The sequence below is a fragment of the Sciurus vulgaris genome (assembly GCF_902686455.1).
Source record: "Sciurus vulgaris genome assembly, chromosome: 7".
Lineage (NCBI taxonomy): Eukaryota > Metazoa > Chordata > Mammalia > Rodentia > Sciuridae > Sciurus > Sciurus vulgaris.
In genome coordinates, this window is record NC_136467.1 from 138,495,394 (window position 1) to 138,511,411 (window position 16,018).

Consider the following 16,018-nt stretch of genomic DNA (forward strand, 5'->3'; position numbering starts at 1 on the left):
TAGATACTCAGAAAAATAATGCACAATTCCAGTCATCTCAGCTCTGAGAAATGATACATTCACCTGCTCTCCTAGTGCTAACGAGAAATCATTTTGAATCATAGGCCATGCATTCATGTATGGAAATATGGCAAAATATTATTCATCTGCACCATTATTAAAGACACCAAATTGAAAGTTTGAATTATTGAATATCTTAAAGAAATATCAGTTGCTATTTTATATCTAGGCAGTAACTTGAGGTTGCAGCTGATAAAATCTGTCTATGTAAATGTCCAGAGGGCCCTCCCTTGATAAAATGCTAACACTCTTTTCTAATTAGAGGTATCTTAGGCTAATATTTTTTTAAGTTGTGTTTTTGAGTCGGACACACACGTTGCAGTGTTCTTTGCATTGTTATCAAAACACCTTTCTTTATAAGAAAAGGAGGTTTCAATTCATTCCAGGTTGACTTAATGAGATTTCACTGTACTAAGATGCCAAAGCATTTCTCAATAGGAGGCTATGTCATCCACAGAATCTCTGATCTCTGTAACATTTGTCATAAGAGGAAGATATGTGGTTTCAGCTGATAAATTATGCAGTTGTCTTTATAAGTCTCCACTCCTATGCCTTCTGTCTTGGAGTCTTAGATCCTGAAAAGCAGGAAATTGTTCCTGTCTAATATCGATGTATGGCACCCTGCAGTAATATATGTGACAAAAAAATTTAACTAAAAATGTCCTTGACAATGACAAATTTTAAGTGGCTCACCTGACCATAGCTCCAGCTTCTACTCTTGATGTCATTGAAGTCTCCATAAAAAATGACCCCGATGTCATTCAGGACATACTCTTCTCTTTCTTTCTCATTGTCCAGATACACAGCATCCTCTGCATCAGAAATTGAACACAATGCCCATTACTAAATCAGACTGCTTTCAAATACCTGCAAGTTTATTTTGTTCCTAAACTGCAATTTAATCTACTAAATGAAAAAAAAATGCTTATTGTTTCACTAAGCACATCTCATTTCCCAATGTTTTTAGCCATAGTGGAAATAATCAGCAGCAAAGATCAGTCTGCAGATGATGACATTTGTCAGCAAAATGCTGACAAACTCCTCTCTCAGTAAGTTCCAAGCAGCACAATTAAATTGACATGTCTCATTAAACATTTTAGGATTCTGGTGCATCAGTAGTTTCAGAATCAGAAGTCTATGATGCAGATGCAAATCCGTAAGGCAGATCAGAAAATAATTTCCAACCTATTAGCATTGATAGAAAACTAGTTGAATGAAAGGAGATTTTTTTAAAAAAAATAAATTGGGGACACATCCAAAGACAGCAGCATCGTTTGTCATGCCTGGTTTGTGGTCCATCAGGTTGGAGGAGGAGGGAGGCCATAAGTGATCTCCTTTTCATGAAAAATCCTCATGGATGTGTTGGTAGGTGTGTGTGCCCAACTAGTCTCTCCCTCGTCAGCTTCGTTCATGGCGTGGTCTTTTCTTCCAGGTGGCTGCTGTCACCGAAAGCCCTCGTTCCCCACCAACCTACTTAGTGGTTACTCTGGTACTTATTCCCAGACCTGGTGTGCATATAGTAAAGCATCTTTAACAAAGGTATGACTGTGCAGGTATAAGTCACACTCAGGTACATTTGCGTATTTAGAAAGAGTCAACTTGGCTGTGACTGGAGGAGTGATTTATTATACTGATCTGACTTAGCTCATCTGCTATCTCTATTACCTTTTTGGGGTTCTGTCCTCCTGATTTGCTGATTTTATATATATATATATATATTTTTTTTTTCTCTCTCTCCCTACAGTACTGTACAGTAGTGGTTCACACCCTGGGCTGCTCATTGGAACCAACTGGGGAGATTTAAATATTCTTGTTTCCCTAGACTGAACTCTAGATTAAATAGATCGGAATGTCTGGGACTAGGTGAGATCGAGGCATGAGGACCTTATTGTTTTGTTTTCAAACTCTCAAGTGCAGCCAAATTGAAAACAGTGCTCAAGGTTCAAGGAATAGTGGAAAAACCAGCTTGTGAGAAATGCAGAATCTCAGGCCCCTCACAGCCCCACTGAGGCAGAATCTGCCTGTGAACAAGCTCCCCAGCATCTTGTGCCCGGTGAGGTCTGAAAAGCTCTGCTCAGTCCAACCAGCTTCGACTCCCGTTCTGAACTGTACTGAGGCTGACACCACATCCTTGGGTATTTCCTTGGTCTTGTCTGGACTCTGGCACCTTCTTGTAACTTCTTCTTCCTGTTCTGTCTCTTGCCTGCCTTTTCCTGGTTTCTTGCAAACGCGCACACACACTCACACACCCCACATCGAGTGAAACCTTCATACCCTTGGGTTCTGCATCTGCAGATTCAACCCATCATGGATTGAAAATATTTGGGAAAAAAAATGTGTCTGTACTGAACATGCATAGACCCCCTTTTTTTTGGTTATAATTCCTTAAATGATATCAACAACAACTATTTACATAGCATTTATTTTGTATGAGGCATTATGAGTAATCTACAGATGATTTAAATTATACTGAAGGGTGTGCTTAGGTTATATGCAAATACTACACCATTTAATATAAAGAACATGTGTATTCATGGATTTTCTTATCCTGGGGAGGGTGCCTAGAACCAATCCCCTACAGATACCCAGAGATAACTGTAAATTTCAATGTCTAATGAATTGCCCATGATTAAGGCATAACATTTCACAAGTTAATAAATACATCCATCACCCCAAAAGTTTCCTCTTGCCTCTTTCTCTCCCCACCTCATCCTCCCTCATCCCAACACTAGGGAATCATTAATCACATTTGTGTCACTGCAAACTATCTAGAATTTTATATAAATAGAATCACACAGTATGGACTCTTTTTTTCCCACTTTTTTCCATTACTTTGAGATTCAACCATGTTTTTGTGTGTATCGATAGTTCATTCCTCCCAAAGTTGTTTTATCATTCCAGAAGATTCCAGAGTTACATAACAAGTGTGTCCCATCCTCTGCTCAGTCCTCTCAAGTGTGGACTAGGATGCCTGGAAATGGCTGGCCTGGCTACCATCCAGAGGCAGAATACCATAAATGGCAATCTCTGCTGAGGCTGAGGACCCCAACCTGAAACTACAGCTTCATTTTCAAGTAGGACTAGTCACAGACACACAAAAAGAAGTGACTACTGACGTGCAGAGTCTGAGGTACATGCATGAAAGAACACTCTTATTTTTAAAAGAAAATAGTGTGAGAATATATGTGAAGGGCATTGAACTTTCACATGCAAGTAGCTACCGGATGGAATCGAACATCCAGAGAATGAATGGCAACGTGTGTATTCTTTGTATTTTTATTCTTTTGTTGTAGTAGCTTAACTGTTGTGACTATTGCAAAATAATCATGTTAGCCAGATGAAGCCTGAATCCCCTCTTAGGTCCTGTGAGATCTGGAAGTGCCATTTTGAAATGGTTTTGAGGGATGATGTTATGTTTCCCTTTAATATGAGATGTTCAAGTGCTTGTCCTGTGTCAGGGTGTACTATACAGCTACTGTACTTTGAAAATTCATACAAACTGAATAAATAGATCAAAATAAATAGCCCAGAAATAGATATGACTAAATACACATATCTTTCTGTGACATTAATATGTAATAAAGGAAATATCAAAGAGAATGGTTCGAGTGTTCAGTGTTCATTAAATTTGGTTGGGAATATTGGCTCTTAGGGAGCAGTACGTTTTATGTACATTAAAAAATTAATTTAAAATCTGAACTCAAAAAGTGAATGCATGGGAAAACTAAAATACAATAGAATTTCTAAAACAGAATTTCTCACCCTCTGGATGAGAAATTTTATTCAAACAAATGTAATAGAAAAAAATCACAGATGAAATGATTGATGCACTTCATTTAATGCAAATGTAAAACTTTTGAATTTCAGTTTAAATAAAATGTAAAGAAAATCACAAAATAGTGAACAATTTGCAATACGAGGACATGTTACTATAGGAATTTTCCTTATCAATTTTCTAAATTGATAACATAATCATAAATGGTATAAATAAATGTATATAAAGGAAAGCCCATTCACAGAAGAGGAAATGTGAATGGGAAATAAACATACAAAAAAGTTTAACTAAGTACAAACACAAGAACTGCAAACTAATGAAATAATAAAATGCCTATTTTACCTATAGGTATATATTTTTTATAATATGTATAAATATATGTATGTAAAGATGACAGGATTTAAACTAATAATACTCAATACCAGATAAAGTGTGTTGAACTGCCAGTCTGCTGTCAGTATTGTAATTGCCACAATATTTTGAAAAGCAACTCAGAAATTGCATCATTAGTCTTGAAAATACCATAGTCTTTGGTTCAGAGTATGAATATGTTGATGCAATGGAAAGTCAGAGATGCATCAAATATATATTGAGAGAGTTTGTTTGCCAAAGTATTACTTAAAGTGAAGATAATGGAGGAAAAATCTGAGAAGCCTACAAATTTTTCCACACAATGGAATAACCATATAACCATTAAAACACACTTTGGAAGAACTTTAAATAATACTTCAAGCTGCTTATGTAGCAAAGAGGAAATGAAATGTCAAACACAAATCATATATGAAGTATGTTCAATTATGTAAAAAAAAGAAAAAAAGAGAGAGAAAATGAAAATAAAAAGAAAAGCCCCTAAAGATTGTTTGGTCAGAATAACAAATACTTTAATCTACCTCCAAGACTACTGTAGATCACTTGTAATGACTGAAAAATATATACACAAAATTTATAATGTTGGGGGAGGCAAGAGAGGATATCATCAGCATCTCTAGAAGATTCAAGAAATTTTGGGGACAAAAAAAAAATGCAAAGATAGAAAAAATATGAGAAAAGGCATGGAAGAGTTACAGAAAGCCCAATATCTGCCTAAAGAATCTTTTATTATAAGAGACCACACAAAAGTAAAAGGAAGAAAATTGTCAAAACCATAAGAGAAATAAAATTCCCAGAGTTGAAGAAAGACTTACCAAATATAGTAAATGGAAACAACAAAATACACTTAGGTGCAAATGGTTTAAATGTCAAAACTTCAGAGAAAAAGCATAAATCTTAAAGGCTTTAAACATTGTATTTTAAAGGAAATTGAAAGTATCAGTAATGAACTATTTTAATCTAACTTCTCTTTAAAAATTCTAATTTCTTGACTCAAAAATTTGCTAAGAGAGATCTTAGCACACTCAAAAAAGCTCTTATCATAAAGAATAATAAAGAGAGCAGGAGGTGATACATATGTTCATAGCGTAGATTGCGACAAGCGTTTCATGCTGCACACTTAGCTCCAAACTCACCACGTCGCCTACGTTACGTCTAAACAGCTATTTGTAGGTCAATCTTGCCTCAGTAAAGTGGTTTTTAAAAAAGTTTGTCTCACACACAATAAATCTCAATTTCCAGTTCTGCCCACCAATAAAAATTTTAAAAATATAAAACTGATGTAGCAATAGTACCTTGGTGCCTGGTTTATGGTCTCTGTGCTAGTCAGTGCCACAGTGCCATGGGCCTTTGGAGGACATCTCTCAACTCAAAGGTACCTGGGCTCCTCAAGAGAATCACTCACCATAGGATTATGGGACTGGGTCAGGAAATGTACAAGACTCCCCAGACATAAGACCAGGAAGTGATTCTAGGGTCATGAAAAAGGGATCAGAATCCAACTTAAAAAAAGCTTTCTCTTACAAAGGATGGAAAAATTCACATATCCAACAAATAGTCACTGCAAAGGATTAGAGCATGTTAAGCATTTCACTATTTTTAAACTCATAATCATTTAAAAAATGCATTGGTCACCTTTCTAGAGCACTAGGAACCAACTCGTTAATTAGAAAGCCAAAAATCTGAAAGGGCACATGAATTTTACCTCAAGGTGACAAAGGAATTGATGCTAATAAATTTGCAGAAGGAATGGTAGTTAGAATATCACCATTTTACAATTTCTAATAAAATAACGGGCCTAGACTGAAATCATTAGTTAAAAAGAGAACTTCACAATGGTCAAATGAGACTAATAAAACGTGATCCTACTGATAAATCTGGACTGGGTCAGGAAATGTCTCCTGATTAGGTAAGTACCCATGGTGTCACTTATGAAGAAATTTTGCTCTCCCCACCTCCCAAATATTTGATGCTGAATCTGCTCTGGTCTCTAGATCTAACTGCTTAGCTGAAAATATCACAGGGGTTAGAGAGACATATTTCATCATGCCAGGGAGACAGAATCAGCAAAATTCAGAATATGGGAAGTTGTGTATAAGAAACGACCCGGTTTCAGCAACAAGTTCATGGTCTGTGTGGCAGGGTGTGAGGACTGCTCTAGAGTAAAGGATTTAAATGACATACCAACCAGGTTTAATTTATAGACCTTGATTTGAACTGAGAAACTGTAAAAAGTTATTCATTACACATGGGAGAGATTTGATTAAGAACTGGTCATTAAATAATACTGAAGAATGCTTGTTGATTTCATTGGCTATAATAATTATACAATGGTGCATCACTTAATGTAGGGGATACATTCTAAGAGATGCATCATTAACCAATTTCATTACGTACAAGCATCATAAAGTGTATTTACACAAACTAAGATAGTCAAGATGTCACTAGACCATACAATCTTGTGTGACCACCATTGCATATGTGATTCATCATTGACCAAAATGTCATTGTGTATGCATGACAGTGTGTTTATGTGTGTACATACATATCATAAATGTATGTACATGGGTAATATATACACACATATAATATTCATGCATATACATGCAAACATATATATAGTACATACATACACATAAATGTATATTTTCAAAAAGATGCATGATAAAATATGTAGGGGTAAAATAACAAGAGGCCTAGGATTTGCTTGAAGGCAAAGTTAAGGGGAAAAGGATAGATAGAGCAAACCACGCAAAATCCTGACAATTGCTGACTCTGGGAGATAAATAAATGAGTATTCATTGTACTATTTTTCTACTTTTGGATTTGTTTGGAAATTTTTGTAATAAGAATAAATTTTGCCAAAGGGCATAATTTGAGTAAATGAAAACATCCAAAATATTCCTAATTGAGTGAAGATTCAGCATAACAAATTTACAAATTCTACCCAGATTAGTCTACATGGTCAATGAAAACCCAACCCAAATGGCACTTTGGTTTTTAAAATTCTGCATTTTGATTCAAAAGTTTGTCTGAAAGAAAACAATGTGAAAAATATTTAAAAAGTAAAATGCTAACAGTGAAGAAAATCTGGGGACTTTACTAATGGTAAATTGGACTTTGGGCCCTGATTTATGCATTTCAATATCTATGGGCTTTGCCATGTAACTAGCAGTTCTTCTCTGGACTTTTCCCTCTTGTTTTGGGCTTACTTTGGCTAATGTGGCATTAGTAGAAGTGACAAATGCAAGGGATTGCATGCGCTTGCATAGTGGAGCATGCATTTTTACAATTCTGCTATCACCATGAGAAAAACATATCTTAAAAAGCCCATTGGTCCAAGGATTGGGCATCTCTGTAGCTATGCAGACAGAGGTAGAGTCTCCCATTTGAATGAAGCAGAATTGACAGCCAGGCTGTCCAGATTAGCTCAACTCCAGGTCCCAAGAATAAATGTTCATCACTGATTTCTGTTTCTTTTTTCAAATTGAGGAGTACTATGACAATGGCTAACTGAAATGAAGCTATAATGAAAACATATTGGCATGCCACAGCAATCTACAAATGCATAAATGGAGCTAGATGAGCATTAGATATTAGTATATGATAAAGATGCATTTAAAAACCAACATGTAATGATATATCTGATCAGAATGTGGTTTTGGCCACTGGCTATCCATGTGAGAAATTTCATTAAGAGCTCTTTCTCCCATCACACAGGAAATTTATTGATAGAATTAAGACTTGCATGTGTGTCTTTTCCTGCCAATTTCAACTCACCTAACATGTCCCAGATAAGAAAAGGTAGAGAAACACAACCTCAAAAAATACATGAAAAGATGTTCACTTTGCTAATAATGACAGATCTACAAACTAAAATAGCTATGAAATAACTATGATTTCTCACCCTGTTGGCAAATATCAAAACAAATGTTAACACCTAATACCAATGAGAGTGTGAAGAAATACTTTATATATTGTGACCATATTATGAAGTAGTAAAGACTTTTTAAAGGGCAATTTGGCAGTATCTATGCAAATTTAAAATGTGAATTCCCTTTGACCAAGCACTGGTATTTCTAAGTATCTACTTTACAGAAGCACATTTGTATGAAATGCCTGTAATATTCAATGGAGCGTGGTATGCTATGGTGAAAACGGCTGTAAATAAAACGTTGTAAATAAAGTCTAAATCATTATAAACCTAAATAGTTTTCAATAAAAGGCTAAATTAATTATGATACAACCATCCCAAGCAGTCATTTCAAAAGAATATGTACGTATTAATAAAGAAAACCTTCTAAGATGTATTGTATGAGAAATCACAGAGCAACATGTATAACCAAATCTCATTTGCAGTTAAAAAATCCAAACACTTCAGGTGTATATATGAGCACTAATATGTGACATCACAGCAAAGTATCTGGAACATGTGTACAAAGTTGGATTTGCCTTGGAATTCTCTAGGATTGAAAGGTTGGTAAAAGTGGAAATTTAACTTTTTATCATATATATTTCTACATGTGTATGTATTTGAAAAGGACACTGTATTTAAATAATTGTCAATTTAAAATGAAAATGATTCAAGAATACACTAAATAGATGGAAATACACCAAAATTTTCACAGTCAGTGCTATACTTGGAATTTTACATGTCCCCCAACGGCCAATGTGTTTAAGAGTTGGTCCCCCACATGGTGCTGCTATTGGGAGGGGTGGAACCTTTAAGAGGTGGGGCCTAGTGGAAGGAAGTTAGGTCATAGGGGTGTTAGGGACATTGGGTCCCCAGCCCCTTCCTGTCTCCTTTGCTTCCTGGTCACCATGAGGTGAACAGTTTTCTCTGCCATGGCTCCCGCCATGATGTACTGTGCCATCACAGGTCCAAAGCAACAGGGCCCATGGACTAAAATCTCTGAAACTGATTCAAATAAACCTTTCTTCCTTTTAAAGTGATGATCTCAGGTGTGGTTTTTAGAGTAATGGAAAGCTGACTAAAACTGTGGGTGCCTCTGAGTTCTTCTTATGCTTTCATTGTTTCTAATTACTTTTTATAAGACTTTCATCATTAGAAAAAGTTATTTTAGAAATGCATTTGCATTTAAGTGAAGCAATCTTTTTTAAAATTCATTTTTATTGTAAACAAATGGGCAATCTTTTAATAAGATGTTAACAAGTCCAACTTTTATGGATTCAGTTTTCTTTAAATGTTCTAGGGCTATGTTCTTTCTTTATAAATGTGCTTATGACACATCGTGGTATCAATGTAACTTTTCCTCCTTCATTAAGTCTTCCTGGACCTTCCTCACTACAGGCTGAATTAAACCTTGTTCCTTAGCTCCCTAAGGATGTTGGGGTAACACTCATCCCATGGCATGCAGATGGTTGTTTCATCATTATTTATCAAACAAGCTTGTGGTTCATCTTTACCATGTACCAGAAATTCTGACATGTTATATAAAAATAAATTATTTCACTAAAGCTTATAAAGTTCCTATGAGAAAACCATTACTTTGTCCCATTTTATAGCTAAGGGACCTGAGGCAGAGACAAGTCAAGAGACTTTCTCAAGGCCACACTGCTAGTGAGAAGTGAAGCCAAAATTTGATGGATTGCCCCTCATTCAGGCCATGGAATGAACCAGGTCACTGCGTCCCCTGCACCCACCACAGAAGTAGCAACACATCAGCTACACGGAAGGAAGTCAGTAAATGCTTGCTACAAGAATGAGAGATGGCGAGGACGCCAGGTGCTTAGAGACTGAGAGAGAATCCAAGAAAATGAAGGATTTACCTTTGGGTTTTGGGTTATTATTGATGGGAAGTCATAAATCTGAAAAGTTTGAATAGGAAGGAGTAGTGTGACTCCATGCTCAGCCACCTTTTTCCCTCCAGCAGCTGAATTAAATCTTAGCTCACACCGGCAGGCATGATCATGAATCCTCAATGAGGCAAGGAAGCCAAATGGGAAGCCTCAATTTTAATTTTAAATTTATGTATGATTTTAAAATAAGATTGAAGGTGGAAAAAAGTGCTTTCTTTCCCCTGGTTTTATTCAGATCTGTCACTTTAAAATATAGTTGTCCAGAGCAAAGTAAAAAAAAAAAAAAAAAAAAAAAAAAAAAAAAAAAATTATATCACTATGGAAACTCCAAAAAAAAAAAAAAAAAAAAAAAATTCCCTGTGTTTGAAAGGCTAATAAAAATAGGAAAACGTAATCATTTGCCTCTTGGATATTTTTTGCTATTGGTGTTTCGATATTGTTTTTGTTTGTTTTAAAATTCTGGGTTGGTTTCAGATTAGGTAATGGGGTTTTGCCAGTTCTAAGGATAACTGGTTTCCCACTCAGTGAAGTGAATAGGAAAACTAACAAATAACTCAATGTTCTAGAAGCCCAGCAATGTGGTCTATTCATGGTAGGTGTGTGTGTGTGTGTATGTTTGCTTGTGTGCAAGTGTGGGGGGTCTGGGAACTTTACTTCTCAAATACTTGAGGACCAGGAGGAGAATTTTGAATTAAGGGAGTGGTATCACTGTGGACTATGACGCTTGGTTTCTAAGTAACATTTGGCAAACAACCATCACTACAATAAAATTCAAGAGGAAAACAGATTACACACGGCTCCATCGAAGGTGACACAATGTCTCCATCCACTTCCCCAGAACAGCACTTCCACCAGAGCGGACCTTCAAAGTGCCTGGTAAATAACCCCCTTTCCAGGGTGACTAACAATTTGCACGAGGCAAGTAGTAAAGAATGATGATCTCATTTATTTTACTGTTCCTCTGGTGGGAATAGTGAGGTAGTTAAAAAAAAGAAAATTGTGGGCTGCAAAATTTTAGGACTCACTTATAAGGCTGATTTCAGGCACCCTTGGAAATTACCAGTGGCTTCCCCACCTAGAGAAATAAGAATTTATAACAAACACGTAAAGATGAATGCCAAGCCTATTGATTTTAGTGTCTGTAGGGCCTCTTTGGAAGAAGGAGGACCGTTCATCACGGCATGAGCTGAGAAATTCCTTTTGCTATTTACATGCTCTTTGAAAGTTAAAGCAAGTCCTGTTTCTGACATCATTAGACTCACACCTGGCAAGCAAGAGCTCTGGGATCAAACTGTGGTGCCAGGAAGGCCAACGCAGGGGTGCATTTCTGAGAGATGAACCGCTCACATCAGCATTTGGTTCGGTCTCCAATCTTTTAGAAGGGTTAATGGTTTGGCCTCTTTGAAGGCAAACTGTGGCATCTTCTAGTGAAAGGCGAGGGCGTTGGGCATCACTTGCCTCCCCTCTGTGTAAAAGCCAAGGATCACCAAGGAAAGAGGGAAGACCTGTGTCAGGAGCCTGGCGGGAGTGGTTTCACCTGCAGAGCAAATGCAACTGCAGCTTGGTGTCATCATGATGGATTCTTCCATCTCCAAGTAAATCAGAAGGGGTGGCAACTTCCAGCAGACTGAGTGCTGTAGGCATATCCTGTCTGTGAGGGTTGTGAAACACTGGAGCCTATTAAGGAATGGCATTTCCAGAGTGTGCTTTTTGTTCTGGAAGGTTCCAATGTCACTGCCTTCCTGACATGGTGATACAGCCACTCTAGAGGCCTTGCCTTTGTTCCTGTTAGTTCCAGAATGTGATGAGTCCAAGAGTCACAGACAAGCGGTTCCCCAACAGCTCAGAGCCTGTGCATGACTTGCAGGCACGTTACCTGACGTGATGGCGTTCACATAGACCTAGAAGTTTATTCGAGGTGTGCTAATTTGCTGGCTTTGCTGGTTAAGGACTTTTTAATTTAGATATCTTTGGAAGATAGACTATTATTCATGAAGCAATTCTACAAAGAAAATGTCAGAACTTCTTTACTTAGCACATATTCTCTAAGGGACCTGTGCCCTGGCTGGCATGCTTTAATTTCTTTTCTTTTTTTTTTTTTTCAGAGAAAATTTTTGTTTGATCTTATAGCTATCAACCTGGTTTTCATTTGTTTTTATTTATTTATTTATTTTTGAGGGCAGGACTTTCCAATGTGGATAGATCACCATAGAAGTTGCTCAGCTAGCCATACGTTTCTTATTTCTTTTGCTACACGAGGCCAGATACCAATGACTTTTGTTTTAAAAATAAAAGAGCTTGCTCTGATGGAGTCAGGATACCCAAGTTTATGTACCAATTAGTTTCCTACTTTTCTGTATGACCTTGAGAAGTTTATGTGACCTCACTGAGCCCGTTTTCTTTCTTGAAATATGAGCTTACTAATACATTCCTGGCCTCTTGGTGGTTATCAATCCAGTTCAGCAAACATTCATCAAGCACTAACTCCATGCTAGGCACTGTACAAGGCTGAATGAGATAAGGGCTGTGTTTTCCAAAACACACAAGCTAGAGGATAAGCTATGAGCATACTTTAAAGAGTATGAAAACTTCTACATAGAATGGTAAGTCACACAAATTAGTAGATGAGTGTGATTCTGCATTAGACCCTTCTGATCCCACTCCTTCCGGAAACATCTTATAAATAGCTTTGTACCTGGATCCTGGGTCTGAAAAAGACATTTACTGTGAGCTTTCTGGGGTCCCTTTAGATTGCAGTGCCACACTGGATGATACTCACTTGGTAGAAAAAGAATGAATGAGACTCTAAGTGATTCGGTATCCCTCTCTTTTCCATGGGGGACAAGGCCCACAGTATGCCTAAACCTTGGATAGCACCATATTTTCTTCCTGTGTGCCCTGCAGCACTACCACATAGTACCAGGGTTAACCTGTCTTTCCATATTTCATGCCCTAGTACCTCCTTTGCATCACTACTCTGGTATTTTGGGACCATTATTAAATAAAATAAGGGTTACTGTAACCCAACTACTGCAATACAATTGATAACTGAGGTACTACTAAGTACCAAAGGTAGGTAGCATATACAGTGTGGATACTCTGGACAAAGTAAGGATTCATGCAGGGCAGCATGGAGCTGTTTGGTGTGAAATTTCATCACACTGCTCATAATGGCATGCAACTTAAAACTTATAGAATTGTTTATTTCTGGATTATTTCATTTAATATTTTTGGACCTCAGTTGACCTTGGGAAACAAACCTCAGCATTCAAAACTATGGATAAAGAGAGACTACTATTTAAATCATTTAATTAAACAGAAGTCTTGAATAAATAAAGGATTAAATTTTTACATAAGCTATAAAATTCAGTTAACTATTTGATTATTATTGATCACATGCTCTTTTCTTGAGGCTGGGGAGGGTACAGAGATGAACTACTGATTGTTCTTTCCCTGCTCCCAACTAGGTCAGAGGCCTCTGGTTTATGTTCTTGTTGTGTCCTGACTTATTTTAGTACCTTTTACAATTGTAATTAGATTTTTATGTAGCTCACTTGTAAAATCCTTGTTAGCAGCTCTATCAGGATAAAATTGTGCCTGTCTTTCTCCCTGCCATATCCCTGGTGCTATATTAAGCACTGACTCTTAATAGTTGTGAATGAATAAGGAATACTGTTGTGCTCTGCATGGATAATTGTGCTGTCCGGGTCATGGGGGAGATGCACATCGATATTTGGATTGATGGATGAGTGACCCCAGTCTAAGGGTATGATTGCTGGTCTGGTCCCAAGGGCCTCCAACAGAGGTCATTCTTCCTCTGGGAATACAAGTCCTGGGAAATTATGCTGTACCGAAAAGTCTAAAAGACCATATATAATTACAAATCAAACAACCTAAGGATGAACTTAATAAGAAAATGCAAGCTGGTCATATTTCTCAACTCTCTATTAAAAACATTTAAGATATTGAAAACTTATTTATTTCTTCACACTGAGCAAAATTGATTTCTTTCTTTAAAATGAAATGCAAAAATTACACTGAATAAACAAGTTAGAAATACTAAATGCTAACTTGATGTGAGATGCTAACAGAGAAATCTACAAACACATCACCAAACACACTGTATGTTTTTGACGATTTTTCAAGATGTAAGGTCTGAGATTTACCACTTAAGTGTGAAGGATAGGGTAGGGTGAACTTGGAAAGTATGAACTCAGAGCTACTGAATTGATGCAGCAAACATTTATTGAACATCTAGCATGTGCCAGGGACTGTGCTAGATACTAGGGATAAAAAGTTGAATGAGGTAGATGGTGGGGAGACCCATAAAGATAACTGATACCCACTCAAACGTAACTGGTCTCCCCTAGGGTGCTAGGCAAAGTCAACAGAAATCTACATCCTTCAGAACCTACTACCTAGCAGTAATTCCAGACTATCAAATGGAAACACTTGACATTTAAATGGCAAAATACATTCAGAGGTCCCAGGTGGTCCGAAGAACAAGAAGAATTCACAATAAACGCCTAGCTCACTCCTGCTGCCATTGTGGGAACAGTTCTGTCCCCAACATCCTGGAGAAGGGCCCCCTCATAGAATGCACCCGAAGCCTGGTTAGCACTATTAACTTAAAGACTAAGCAATAATTCTCCCTGCATCTGCTCTGTCCTCACCAGGGTGGTATTGCTATTGATCTCCATTAATGATTTAGTGATTAAGGAGGATAAACTGCCTATGAATGCAAAGCAGGCTGAAGGGCCCCCAGGAATGAGCTGAACATTCTTTATCTGTAAGTGCCCTATGTGCTGGCGTAACTTTCAACCCTGTGCCCACTACCACTTGGACCTTACTAGCATCTTGCTCCTCCTGACTCTCTGTTGATGACTTTTGAGAACTGTTTCCCTTTTCTTCTTTACATTTTCCACCTGGGCAATGGTCCAACTTCTTCTTCAAACCACTTTCCGGTTACTCAATGGGTCCCTTGTTCTGCATAAGCAGAAAACAGTGGTGATTCCTGGGCAGCAGTGTGTTTGGTTGTGTTTGTGGGGGATCATCACTCGGACCTTCTCTTTGGGGTTATGCCTTGGGTGCTAGGCTGGAAATTCACACAGGGAGTAAAATAAGATGAATTCTTTCTCTCTTTTCATAAATATTCCTTGAGAGATATCAGTGTACATTAAGATAAGGAGATTAAAAGTTTCTTCCTTAAAATCTGGGCACCAGACATTTTCTGGAGGGAATTGTCTAAAAAAACGTGTAGTCCCCAAAAGCATGATTACTGAAGGAGTCCAAACAACAAAAATAATAATAAAAAGAAGCTCAATGATCCCTTTTGCATTGTTTCTGGGAGAGAATTAGGGTGAAGTTTGCAGAATGAGGAACATCAGTAAGGAGAGAGAGAAGTGGTAAGGTCGAGAGAGACCAGGATTATGTTGAAGAAGAGGTATTGAATTTTAAGAGGAGTAAATTGTACCCTCCTGTGTTTTGTCATTATTATTTTGTGATTATTATGTAACCAGCATTCTCTAAGTGGGGTTCTGGTAACATCAGGGAACTGGTTGGAAATGCAGATTCTCAGGCCTGAGTCCAGATCTGTTCAATCTAAGGGTGCTGCATGGAAATCTGTCTTAGCAAATCCTACAGGTGATTCTGATGTCCTCTAGCTTTGAGACCACTGAGAAAATCTTCCCACCTCTTACCTTCAGGTCCAACTGCAATTAAGGTCTGGACATTCCTGGGTATTTTGTGGAACAGTTTGGTTGTTGCCTATGACATTGATAGTGAAGAAGGATAGAGTATCTTACTGGAGACTTTCTGGCTTTTTCCGCAGTGAGGGGAAAGAATTCCTAGAGGCAGGGACAGCCCCAGGGACAGATATAACCCAGGAATTTGCAGAAGTGTTTAGACTGCCAGAGGCCAAGGAATTATGTCCATTTTCCCCGTGTTCTGGGGAGCAGGGAGGCCCACGTGTTGTGCTTCTGTATAAGCTCAGCT

At 37.6% G+C, this 16,018-nt stretch overlaps 1 protein-coding gene across 2 annotated transcripts in view; it reads right to left on the reverse strand.

The window, feature by feature from the left end:
* The window catches only part of F13A1 (coagulation factor XIII A chain), a 167,871-nt gene that overhangs the window by 93,408 nt on the left and 58,445 nt on the right, over positions 1–16,018 (reverse strand). For both annotated transcript variants that reach the window (XM_079147894.1, XM_079147895.1), the window contains exon 5: positions 754–872. In XM_079147894.1, coding sequence (XP_079004020.1) covers positions 754–872 — 119 coding nt within the window. The remainder of the gene's footprint in view (positions 1–753; positions 873–16,018) is intronic.